This window comes from Nothoprocta perdicaria, unplaced genomic scaffold (assembly GCF_003342845.1).
Source record: "Nothoprocta perdicaria isolate Ctin4 unplaced genomic scaffold, notPer1 scaffold_22, whole genome shotgun sequence".
Taxonomy (NCBI): domain Eukaryota; kingdom Metazoa; phylum Chordata; class Aves; order Tinamiformes; family Tinamidae; genus Nothoprocta; species Nothoprocta perdicaria.
The window spans coordinates 3612680-3625940 of record NW_020455415.1 but is presented as its reverse complement, the minus strand read 5'-3'; the positions used below and the strand labels follow the sequence as shown (position 1 = coordinate 3625940).

The window sequence follows — 13261 nt, the reverse complement described above, 5'->3', positions numbered from 1 at the left end:
TTTTTTTTTTTTTTTTTTTTTTTTTTTTTTTTTTTTTTGTGGCAAGCTCTCATTGTTTCCTCTTGTCTTCTGAATCACAGCAGGGAGGTCTTACCCAAGAAGGGTAAGCTGATGAGCTTAGAAGGCTTGGGGCAAAACTGTGGCCCGGTCATTGTAATGCCCAAAGCCTCATAGCCTCCTCCTGCTACCACGGTTGGTTTCTAAGTTATGGCCATGCAGCCACAGGAGACCCTTCCACATGGTAGGTGCTACRGAGCCAGGTGAGCGAGGCTGTAGCTCACGCTCCCTGTGTGCCTGGCTGTCAGCCTCAGGTCTGTGCTCCTCTGAGCGTGCCAGCACACTCCCAGCTTGGACTTGACACATGTCCAGCTGGCTCGGAGCAGGAGGAGATCCCTTTCTTGTTGGTCTCCTATAAAGGGGTACCATTAAAGTAGAAAAGCAGCTCTGCAGCTGCATAAAGAGCAGCGCAGTGATGACTTACCAAGCTGCTCTGGATCGAAAAGGAAAGGGGGATCACACAGCAGTGTGGCTATGGTTGTATTTTCCATAGTCAGAGGAGTTTAGGGCATGTTGGGGAATAGCAGTAACTCATAAAACCTGCCTCTGTAGCAGAGCAGACTCAGCTGAACACATCCCAACCCAACCYGTGTTCTGGTCTGTGCTGGGTCACCTTAGAGCTGTTCACCAGTTAAAGCATCAAACTCCCAGCTGATTTTACAAAATCAGATTTTTTTTAAAGCTTCTAAAGATAACAGCATTTTTGCTCTATGGTGGAAAACCATCATGCCATCAGTTGTGCAGTGATGAAGGCCTGTTATTTCACATATAAGTTAAATAAGTGACTTCAGTGTTCATAGCTTTTCCAAGAAATAATTTCAGATTGGTAGACTGAAATTAGCCTCCAAGCTGAATCCTCAGTGTTTAAAGCAATTATTGTTTAGTTGAGCCTAGAATTAGATCAGTAGAATGCAAGCAAGACACTGCATTATTTCACTTCTAAAAGTATTGATTTCACACTGGAGGAAGGGAATAAAAGACAGAGGAAGGAAGATTAAAAGTAACTGCTGGCTACAGAATCATAACTCGACGGTGATATCCCTAAGCTTTCTTTATGCTTGCCTGCAGCCATATCACTTTGTGCTGTGATACAGTTGTAGCTCCCAAGCTGGCCAGGGTCAGACTGTCAATACTTGGATAGAAGACCTCAAAGCAGCAGCATGTGCTGAAGAAAGTACTGATGAGGATTTTGTAGCCTGCATCCACTCCTGAGAACTGCAGCCAACACAGTGCTAGCTGCATGAGCGCTGAGAGGGCTCGATTTAGATGGGAGGTGAATGTGGCAGCTCAGCCACTGGTTGCTGTGATAGTTGTTGGCCTTCTGCACATAGAGGGGCTTCCAGCTGAGGAGGGTTCCCATCYCTGAGATGTCATTTTCGGGCACATTCCCTCTCTCCCTTTCTTCCTTCTCCTCCTCTCTCCATCCCCTGAGGCCTGTGAACCTGGTACAGGATAACCAGGTAGCCAAAGCTGTTGCAAAGGCAGCAACAGGAAGTGGCAGMTCCTCTTGGTGATCCAGACCAGCCCTTCATGCCCAGGAAACAGTCATCATGGAAAGCAAAATGTCCTAGTTGATTGCCTGTTATTTAAATCAGCAAGTCTAGACTTAAAGAAAATGAAAAAGAAGATCATCAAAACTAAAGTAAGGCCATTGGCAACCGCCCATACCTTGTTTTGGTTGAAGTCCAGCATGGATAATCTAATTTGGTCTAAGTACATTGTTGCCTTTGTTAAACTCTGTGGTTTTAAAATCCAGCGCAAAGAGTTGCAAGACATCAATTTTAAATTTTACAGTTTGACCTTAAATAAGCAGTCTAAGGTGAAATATTCTGTGACAGGTTTCTATGATGAGGTGATTTCTGTGGTGTGAGGGCAATTGATTCTTGGCAGCTTACCTAGAAATACTTCTTCCATCACCTGCAATCTTTAGGGGTGAGCCAAGACATTTTTCTAAATGATAGTGATGGGTTCAAAAATCATAGATTGAATGGAGAAGTTGCTGGGGAGGTTCTTTGCAGTGTTTTAAGCAAGACTTTAAACTGGATGTCACCGTATAACCCTCTGACCTTGACAGTGGGAGCCACTTTAATGCAGGCCGGGACTCCATGTAACTTTCCCGCAGACCATGTGCTCATGTGTGCAAGGTCTTTACAACTCATTGATTGCACTGTGAGCATGAAATCGTTATAGTAGATGTACCTGAACAATGACTTCTGTTTCCTGTGTGTTGCAGAGTTCTTTGTAGACCTGGACTCAGTGATGGGACCCTTAACACAACACAGCAGTATGACCAATCTGGTCCGTTACGTTCGCCAAGGACTCCACTGGCTCCGCATTGAGGCTCATTTGTTGTAGTGACTGCTGCCCTATTCATAGCATCCCCATCGCTCTACCTCTGCCAGCGCACAGACGATCACTGGTGGAACTCCACTCATTCCTGGAAGTTTATTCATGTAACTTCATTTTTATTGCCTTTTTTAATATCCTATCTCTTGGAAGTAGAAGTCACCATAAATGGAACTTATGACTCAAGAGCAGTATGTGTTGTACCACCTACTCATTTTCGACAATTTTCTATGCCTTGTGTCTCCTGGATCCTGCTATCCTTATGTGCTTTATGGAACGGTACATTCCCTGCAGTATTGTTTTAAGTCCATGCTGCCTTCAAGTGAAAAGAAAAAAGCACTTTGAGAAGATRTGGATTCCTGAGAAATAGTACAAAGCGTCTTAAATATTTGAGGGTATATAAGAGAAATCCCTTCTGAAATAAATTAGTAGAAGTTAATAGCTATTCACTCAAAATCGCCTTCTGAACTTGAACCAAGCTTTTCACCACTTAATTCTGGCATCATTACCTGACACAGTACATCATTGCTAAGATTTCATACTTTCTATAGGCCAAATCTCTAAAAGAGAACATTGAATATCTTAGAGGTACATAGTGTAAGATCACCAAGGGTGTAAGGGGGTAAAAGGTGAAGGAATGCCTCATTAGAGAAAGATGACACACTATGCAATGAGGTTTTGATATTCCATTCTACCTGTTTATTGTCAGCTTAATAATTTCAGTAGGCAGCACAATGCAATTCAGTAGGCAGTTTCAAAATATTAGCTTTCATAGTCTCATCTACCATTCCTGTACTAAAGTCTGTAAAATTTCTTTCATTTTTACTGTTTAGTCTCAAGCAAATACTCGTTCAAGGTTTTCTTTCATAGAACAATCTCTTCTTGTATAGTGACTCTGTGAAAGCAGATTTTAACAGGAGCACTACACTTCAAGCATCAATATTGTATGTAAAAGTCCATTAATAACTGTATGCACATTCTTCATGAAATTCTCTAGAAGTTTAACTAACCAGCTACTGTTGAAACATTATAATTCCATGTGGCATCAATTTACACCTGTTTTGTTCATTTCAGAGCATTAGAAACAAACAGTATTATATTGCTATCTTGAAAACAATGATAAATTAAATAAAATCACCAGATTTACCCAAAAGAAATATAACATTTGTTTAATAATGGCCATAAATTCTTCAGTCAAATTACCTGTTTTCCAAGTTCTGCATCTATTTACCCATGCTGTCAAGTTTTGGACCATTTTTCTAATGCATGAATAATAATGAGACAATTCAGATAGAATTTCAAAGCAATTGTGGATAAATTAGACCATTTCACATTTGCTCTTTCCTCTTCTTCTTTTCTCTGTTATAAACTGCACTGCTGTTCTGGTGCCACTGCAGGAAGCGCTGGTGCATGAAACAAAACAAAATGAATTTATATCAATATTTCACAAGACTTTAAATGGTCTCATCTCATTCTTGATGTAACACCTGCATACCTTACTAAACTGTAAGTTCCATTTCTATAAACTGAAAATGCTCACGGCAATGTAAATATTATTCTGTCTCATCTCATTGGAATAATACAATGTGTGTATTAAATGCCATCCAGATATTAGTTAATTACAATTACCTTCTGCTATATAATCCTGTATATCCTTTAATCTGGTGMGTTATTGGATTCTGCTTACTGGCTTGTGACCAGATAAATAGGACAAATTTCCATTTAAAAAGTTCAGACCGTTATGATTTTTAGAGCAGGCCTTGCATATTTGCAATAAGAGCGGTTTAAGGACTATGCCCAATGCACATTTAAGACAAAACCACTGTAGCAGTTGTATATTAGTTTCCTTTAATACTCCCTTGCCTTAAAAATCAATAATTCCTAATATTTTGTTCCACAAGAATGTATTGTAAATGCAGCCAAGGGATCATTAGAGAAATCATCCAGTTTGGGTTTGTCTGCAAAGGCCACCTGCAGAATGTGCACTCCTGGCCTGGGTCCTGTCCCTGCAGCGGTGAATGAACCCTTAGCTCTTCTTTGAGGCTTTTGGTAAGGTGGCTGAAGCATCAAAAGCATCTGTCGCACTGTTCCTGGCCCCAGGATCTGGTGAACAAACCCATGACAGTAAAAACTATCCAGAAATGCAAAAGGAAAAAAATCCAATTTTTTTTTAAAAAAGAAGAATACTGCTTTTTTTTTAATCTTTTTTTTTTTCTTTTTTCCTTTTTTTTTAGGCAGAGAGAATATCTGAGAGGAGGTAGTAGTGGTGGAGTGGTTTTTGCGTAAGCCAAAGTTTTTCCATTCCTTTTACAAGGTCCCACCGTGGGCATTTGGTAACTATTTAGTCTAATTAAGTGCATTGTCGTCACTTTTTTCTTTAATGTTGACTGAACTCCTAGACAGCTATGAATTTATGAAGATAGGGACGTCTTGAAATGCAGCCCTCAGAGACAAGGCTGTTCAAAGAGCTGTAGCTGCAGTCAGTCGGTGAAGACAGTGGATTATCTTTCCCCTGTTGCTTGTAGTAAACAGACTCCTATCTCTAAATTTAGCCTATGCTAACAGCCTTTTCCTTAAACAGCTTAAGGAATTAGCCCACCTGATTTTACATCCTGTGACTTAGTTTGAAATGTATGCAGAATCAATGGCACGATTAGACTAAGTCCAGCAGYCTAGCCTAGGATCACAAGCCAACTTACTATTTAACAGTCTTGTTTCAAAAGCAGCTTAGGAACAAATTAAATATGGGGAGTGAATTACCTTCTTATCCCTGGGGATGATGCTTCTTTTGGGCTAGTTRTTAAGGATTATTGCACTTTCACAGGCACTATATTCATCTCATTTCAAATGCCAACATGTCATCTCTGTGAAATCATTTTACCCCTTAAAATATTATTTCAAGYGGAGTTAATCAAATGAGATTGTTTGTTTGTTGCGATCCATGGGGAAACAGTGTGCATTTGCCTGGGCATTTTCTGTGTCTGCTCTTAACACTGCCCACTGCAGGCATTCACAGTCATGAACCAAGCTCCAAAAATTACAGGATTGACTTCAAACGATGACTTTTTTTTATTATTATTTTTAAATGAACTTTTTAGGTTCCTGTATTTGCCCTCGAGGTCCTGAGGCTTTGAGGCTGAATTCAAGATGTGTTTTCAGGCATTTCTCAAGCAAGCTGAGGGCCAGAAAATGACACATTTATTTTGAATAGTGATAAAATAAGACACTGATGCAATTGCTTCATTTCTGCAGCTGTGCTTTAAGAAGGACACTAAGCTCCATATAAAATTGCCATAGCTGACAAGACTCTCATTTGTGTCCCATGCTTCAGGGGGTCTGGAGCAATAACCATAGCTCAGCAGTGAAGGGAGCATGCAAAGCAAAGGGCTAAACGCAAACATTTGGGAGCTCCATCAGAACAAGATCCTAGAGCAGCTAAGTCCTAAGTGCTGGAGTGAGGCATTTACATAGCACTTAACCTCCATGTCAAGAGCTACAGCAGGTCTTAAGTGAAGCATTAGACAATGTGCAGGCGGAATATCCTGCTTTTAGTTCAGTGAGCATCTCCAGCCCATGTGACATGCACTGAGAAACATGGGCTCCAAAGCTGGAGATGCTGCATCCCATATGGGCAATGTTCCCCTGGACCATGGCCCGTTGGTCACTAGCCCTGGCTGTGCTCAGCCAGCCGCTTCGGAAGGACCAGCCAGGCTTCCCACTCTAGCAAATTAACAGCCGAGAAAGGTCACGCTGAGCTAGGACAGCCAAGTTTGGCCCAGTATTTGTGATATTTTATTTTATTTTATTTTATTTTATTTTATTTTATTTTATTTTATTTTATTTTATTTTATTTTATTTTATTTTATGTATTTTGCTATTGTTTAATCATTCTGGTTTAGCTTGCCACCTTTCTTTATTAGTGTTGGTAACATCCTTCCCAGCTTGCTTCTCTTAGCTTAATTTCATCTTTTCTTACATGGTCATTGGGCTTTTAATCATTTAAATAGCCTCTCTGTGACTATATTGATTGTCTCATTTACAGATGACCTCCTTTGAAACACAGGGACAGGTCTGTTGATTTCAGTTGTGTTTTTTAAAGAATAAAGGTCAAGCATTTTTATTCCTTCTCATGAAGCAAAATCTGAGAAATTGAATCTGGATTTTGATTTCTATGACTTTTTGATTTCACAGAGTTCATGAGGTTTTTCCATTATAACAGTTTGGAATCACTGAGACGAGTTCTCAGATTCCAAAACATTTCGAAAAATTTTTTTCACTGAATTTTTATTGATACGCAATACTATCTAAATCCAGTGATTAGTTTCATGAGTGCAGCTTAAAAGAATGAAAAAAAAATGGGACCGTTAAAGGATTCTGACTTAGATATTAATATACTTTGCTTTGACATGGAGAAACGCCACTGCAGACAGTATTGAAGACTSAGTGAGTGAGTGTGTGTGCACGTGCATTTGAGCAGAGCTGCAACAGAAAGTTCATGCTCATTTCTCATAGCACAGGAGAAAAAGAAATGGTAGCCTTAAAGAGGATGCACCCTTAAAACTGCTAAGTGGGAGCAAAGTTCTGCACGTGTTCCTCTGAACTGTGTATATAGTCCTCTTTGCATCTGCTGTCATTTTGCAGGCAAAGCAGCTATGACAAAAAGTAGTAATGCTGTCACCTTGGTCCTGTGGTCACTGAAGTCAATGTCAAAACTGAGAACAATGTCAACATAGTGCTAGGGTTGTTGCTTTTGAAAAGGTTAACCCATTTGCAGCAGTCTAGTGTCTTGAACTCTTTAAGAAAGACAAAATATTTCGCAGGTCACCAAAGAAATTGGATTTGTTGTTTTGAACCATGTTTTGAACCGTGTCATTTTGAACCTTAGATATGGGCAGCCCAGAGATCACGGTGTCATTGCAAGGGGCCTTCATCTCCCCTAGGATCTCGCTGACTTCATGGGAGAGCAGCAGGACCTTGACAGAAGGGGCACATGCAAAAAAAACAGTCCCCCGGTCTTACAACATCTTCCGGTTTTACTGTACGCAGTATTTTATAAATAACACAGGTCTTGTGAACCTTGGGAGGGCTCAGCAGCGCATACTGGCAATCTCTATTGTCTACTCTCTATTGTCTAGTGATGTGTATATATATTCCTTGATATATCAGAGGCATGCGTAGGCCAGAAGCTCAATTAGGCTGTCTCACTATTTAAACATCCCTGCTATTGAATATGAAATGTTTCTGCCTGACTTAGAGAGTAGTTATTGCCACAGTGCTCTGTTCAGACCTCCCGCTCTGAAATACTTGCAAGTTCAGCCACTCCGTTTCAAAGATATTTGGTCTCTTTTTTTTGTCTTCCAAGACCAGTGATTCTGATCAGCTTGCACACRTGGTGGTGGCTGTCGGAGTCAGGAGGAGACCAAGTTCAGAGCTGGTGTGTGGCCAGCCTGACCCTGTGGCTCTACAGACAGAAGTGAAGGCAAACTCAGCTGCACACAACTGGTGTCAGATGAGGATCAACCCTGACCATGTTGGGGGCACGTGAAGGGAAATACTGTGAAGAGAAGCTGTGCTCAGGGTAGCAGGGGCAGAGCAGCAGCTCATTGACACTGTAATCACATTAGGCAGTGGTAAAGATGCGAAAAATCAGTTAAAGAAACTGGGATGAGTTATGTGGGGGTGGCAGTTTGAGATTAACCTGTGAGTGCTCCATGTTGCTGTGTCCTGCAGAATAACAGCTGTGACCTGGTATCATACCAAATCCTAAAATGACACCCTCCTGTCCAAACCTTAAACYCACCTCATGGTACTAATATTGCAAAGAGCTAGTGCTTATCAGTGCCCTAACGTCACCTCAGAGGTAATCATTTTTCCCTCACAACTTCCCCGYGCACCAAGCCCAGGGACCAGCCATCAGCTCCAGGAGCAATAGGTGTGCTCTGCTCTGGAGAGGAGGACGTTACCAAGCCCAGCTTTTGGAGCACAGCAGMGTCCTGAGGCTGCTGGAGGCGCTGACCAGGTGCCTGAGCACTGTGGATCCACCACACAGCTCTGGTCCCTGGCCTGGGGTGCAGGAGGTGCCCAGCAGGCCCGCGTGACCCCACTTAGCTCTGCTCTTAGCACTGCACATGGGACGTGGCTTCAGGCACTGACTTCTACCTGCTCTACMTGTTGCAACACCAAGCAGGACAGCAGCACGGCTGCAACGTCAGAACACGAAGGCAATATTCACTGTGTGCAGAACTGCAGTTTGAATTGCAGTGACTGCAGGACCACTCATGATTACGGGACCCTTATGAAGTCCTACTGATGCCAGTGGTATAAGCCGTGTGAACAGATGACAGGTAACAGACTTGCTTTCATCTGATTTTAACTGGGTTCCACTCTATGCAATGTCTCTAACCTCTCTGTGCTCAATATGAGCTTAGTCACAACCGTGTGAGTGTCACCCTGTGGTAATTCCATTGACATCCACTCAGTGGTGTTAATCCTGGTTTCTACTCACTTTTCTCCTCCTCTGAGTTAGAAGGAAAATCAGGCTCTTATGTGAATTTTACTGCTTTAATGAACAATAGTCACTAAAATGGACCAAATCTTGAGCCAAGCCAAATGTAGAATAACTTGGCTCAGTCTGTGGAATTCATTGGACCAAACACTGTTGTTGTACTGCACTCAGGCAAGTCTTGCTGAGCTTGCTGAGTACTGTTAAGGAAGAAGCTGACTAAGAAATCTGGCATAGTACTGCCAGAGTTCAGCTTATTGGCCCAGAAGTTCAGTTGACTTAAAGCAAATAATTCCATGGAATTACACCAGTTTTGTTCTAGACGAGCACTCACCCCACTGAAAGTAGCTGAAGGTCTCGGGATCAGTGCTGGAGTGGCTCTGTGCAGACCTGCTCTTCAACCAGAGCCTGTGTTGTTGACTTAGCCCTTGCTCAGGGAAAGGGCCATTGACTTCAGTGACACAGAATGAGGCGTTACGGACCTGGAGACGTTCTGACCCGCCCTGTCAGGGGGCATTTTATTGAGATTGAGAATGCCCTGAACTGTGGGCAACAGCCAGCATGCTTCACCTGTGACAGAGCAAGGATGGGTTCCTCAGCTGGTGTAAACACATGCAGGAGAACTGATTTCAGTGGAGTTAGCCCAATATGCACGTGCTGAGGGTCAGCCCCTTGACACCCYCCCCCCCCCCCCAAACTAATTTTTGCCAATATGTCTCTATGCAGATAAATTCCCAAAGCTTTTATTATCATGCCTTTTCTACTGAGTATGCCAATGAAGTGATTGATGTACCATAATCCTTGCCTGCAAGAAAATATTGTACTTTGCAAAGCTATGCAGTACRGAGCACGTCATAAAACTGCTTTAGACCACAGAGTCTGGAAAAGCATTATCAGAAACTAGATGACCAGAGTAGCTTTTTATCTGATGTCGATTACACTTTCACTTTGCTCTCCCACCGCTGAGATTCTGACATATGGAGTGAATGATTGTTGCCTGTTTCTGATGACTGTGGGCCAAAGCTTCGGCTGTGCCGCTAAGTAGCTCCATAGATGTCAGTGCTGATTTACACCAGCTGAAAAACTAGTCCTCTCCCTTCTCAGGCTGTGTTATATGGCCTAATGCAGCTTTATAAATATATACTCAAGCTGAGTATATATTGAACTCTTCTGATTAAGCACCAGATAATCTCTGCTAAAAGAATTGGAGGGTAATTTCTGCCTGCTGTCTAGGCTTGCATATGTTTTGGTTTTAACTAAAAGGCATGTTGCAATTTCATTACCTCTGAGTTTAAATATTTACTGGCATCAGCATTAGCTTGCATAGAAAAATGGCAAATAAATTCAAATGTGTCATAAATGCGGTCGATCTAGAGATGGAATCTGTTGCTTTAGTTCAAAGACATCGCAGCAGGCTACAGGGTGCTTTCTAAGCCAAATGGGCTTTGTACACTGAGAAGTCATGGCAAATATTTATCCAGGCCCAACTCTGCCCCTCGAGCATCTTAGTCTGCAAGTTGCTCCACTGGAATTGCAGGAATAATTCAGTGTGCAGCCGTGCTTAGCACCCAGATCACAGAATAGGGTGCTGCATTCGTTAAATTGATGCAATCAGGAATTTAATTTTAGCCATATGTGTAACTTGAGGACATTCAAAATAATGTATGTTTTATYTAAACTGATAGTCTTTGTAATTCCATAAAATATAGGGTTATATTTTTGTCCTACCTGAACTTCTGACATCTCTAGATTGCATATTTTCTGCTGAATTTTAAATGCTGTTCTTTTCTTTTTTGACATACTCTAAAGGCCTAGAACATATCATCACAAAATAGAACATGAAGTCGAAAGATCTATTTTTTAATTTTGTGTTAGCTGGTTTGTGTTTTGTCTTTGCCTGTAGAGCTCCCTAAAAGTGTGAGCATTTAAAAAAAGGCTCAGCTGAACTTAAATTGTTTCCTGACTTCAGAAAAAGAAAAAAGCAACTGGAATTCAGGAAAACTCTGGCAAACTAAATGGATGTTTGCGCTTTTTTAGTTGTCCTCTTTTTCTAACCTAGCAAGGTTGCAAGTCTAGCGTTTGCACTCTCTTGCCTACCATTTCTGGTGGTTTTAGCAGATAACTTTTGTTTTTCTTTTGTGTGTGTGTGTGTGTGTGTGTGCGTGCACGTGCGCTTGTGTGTGTAGAAGTAACCAAAATATCAGGAAAATTTACACACGCTTTCTGCTGGTTCCTGGAAATAGAGCAACATGATGACCTTATGGTCTTCCAGCAAAAGTCAGATTTAATTTCTGCATTGCAGTGCAACTTAATTAGCTATTGGAATTAGATTACACTTTACTCAATGCCCTTTACCTTGCGTTCTTCCTTTTTATTTACTATTGAACTAGCCTTTTYTTTTTTTTCTCATGTGTGCAAATCTCGTATCAATAATCATTGCAATTTCACAAGGTGTCTTTGTTCGGAACAAGCATGTTATTCTTGTAAAGTTTTAAGTATAAGTTGTTTTGTACAGACCAAGGTAACTGTTAAAATGTCACGCAATTACTGAAATGTTGTATAGTTATAAAAGTTTGATTTCTTTTGCTTTATATGTATAAAATTGTATCTTGCCTGTTTTGCTTTGTATTTCCTACGTGTTGCACAATTATGCATTTTGTTTACATTTGTTCCTTCTTCAAAAAAAAAAAAGAAATAACAGTAATACTTTATGTACAAACATTTTAAATGTACTTTTGTTGTTTTTAAACACAATGTGTCTGTATAAATAATATTGGTTGAACTGGTACATTTGTGTCTCTCATAGAGGGATTAATTATACTGCCAGTGCATTGAATTATTTAAAAAAAAAAAAGTAAAATAAAATTTTTATGAAAATGTAGCCCATTTTATCATTACAAATTATTCTGTCTCCTCTGTTTGCTCAGCCCTCCCCAGGATACAGCAAGTATGGAACRTTAATACCGTTTGTGGCAGAGTTGTCACCAGTTTGAATTTTTAATGGATGTGTTTGTGTCATTACGGAGTCTTCAAGTGACTCAGTGTTAGAAAAGCACGGCGGGCTGTGAGGAAACAGGATCGATAATGTGGTAGCTCCGTCCCCGAGCAGGCTCGGCTGCAGGACAGCAGCTGGAGGTCCCTGTGTCCCAAGCCCGACTCCCAAGCAAAGGGGCCGYGATGGCCCTCTGGAAAAGGCCGGGGGAGCCGGCCTGGTCCACAGCAGCTTTGGACCTGGTGTCACTAAGGGCCCGAGACCCCCTCAGCCCCTCCTAGGTGGTCCAACAGGAAAACGCAGTACCGGTTTCATGTGATGGAGAGAAATTTCACTTGGCAGCTGCATTTCAAGGGGAATTTAGATAACTGTTATCCTTTTGACTAACAAAGGTACATGTGCATGGGCACTTGCAGGGCTCTTTCYCCCATGCTGCATCCATGAGGGATGGGCTGGGAGGACTTCAGGAGCGCTGCTGCAGATGCGCTCGGCACACGAAACACATGTGAGGCTGATGCTGAGCAGAGGGCCTTGSGCACGTGAGCTACAGAAAAGCCCTGCTGATGTTTATAGAGCTGTGTATAAAGCGTGTCCCTCTGAAACTGAGACAGGTTCCCCTCTCAGCTGGGAAACCCCAGACCCCTAAGCACAAGGGATGAATTAGTAGGTCAGACCTCAGGAACTGAACTGCAGAAGAAAAGATACTACCTGACAGCACTGGCCTTTTTTCCTAGACTAGAAATACTTGGCAAGGCCTGGCAATAATCTCAAGGGTCGGTTTGCCTCCATATTATGTCATCTGTCTGTGCAACCAGCTCTGGAGCTGTTCACTGCTACTTCCCGATTCCACAGCTCAGACACACGTTTGTTTGAAGGGCTTTCAGGCACGTTGGGCCTTTGATGGCCTTGGCGGTGATTTACAACGGCTCGCACACAGCTGCCTGCAAATGGGGCTGCTGGCATCCCGAACATCACGTAAGACTTTGTTCAAGATCTTACATTTTTGAAGAGAAAAATCTGAGTGGAAAAGAGGAAGAAAAACCAACACACACCCTGCCATTCACTCCCCATTTTCCAGCCAGCTTCACACAGCTGGAATTGAGGTGAGGGCTGTAAGGCCGGATGATACYGTGAGTGAGGGATGCAGCAGGAGGTGAGGAAGCAACATGAAATGCTCCATTTTTCTGAGAGCTAAATTTTGCTTCCTGCATGCCAGGTGATTAGATCCCTTTTGCCATCCAACCCACTTGGAACCCTCCATGCCAGCAGCTCCTGGCCAGCACTAGCCCTTAAGGACAGTGCAACATTTAAAGCCCCATGTCACATTGGAAGGGTAATCGCAAGGCAGGGTACATCCCGCATAA

General features: G+C 42.0%; 1 protein-coding gene and 1 long non-coding RNA gene across 3 annotated transcripts in view; one reads left to right on the top strand and one right to left on the bottom strand.

Annotated features, from left to right (window-relative positions):
• AFF2 (AF4/FMR2 family member 2) overlaps positions 1-3880 on the top strand; it is a 319079-nt gene extending 315199 nt beyond the window's left edge. The window contains exon 21 of the mRNA XM_026039130.1: positions 2291-3880. Coding sequence (XP_025894915.1) covers positions 2291-2412 — 122 coding nt within the window. The 3' untranslated portion in view covers positions 2413-3880. The remainder of the gene's footprint in view (positions 1-2290) is intronic.
• Positions 3738-13261, bottom strand: part of LOC112947117 — a 26087-nt gene continuing 16563 nt past the window's right edge. For both annotated transcript variants that reach the window (XR_003249342.1, XR_003249343.1), the window contains exon 3: positions 3738-3806. This is a non-coding gene — a long non-coding RNA (uncharacterized LOC112947117). The remainder of the gene's footprint in view (positions 3807-13261) is intronic.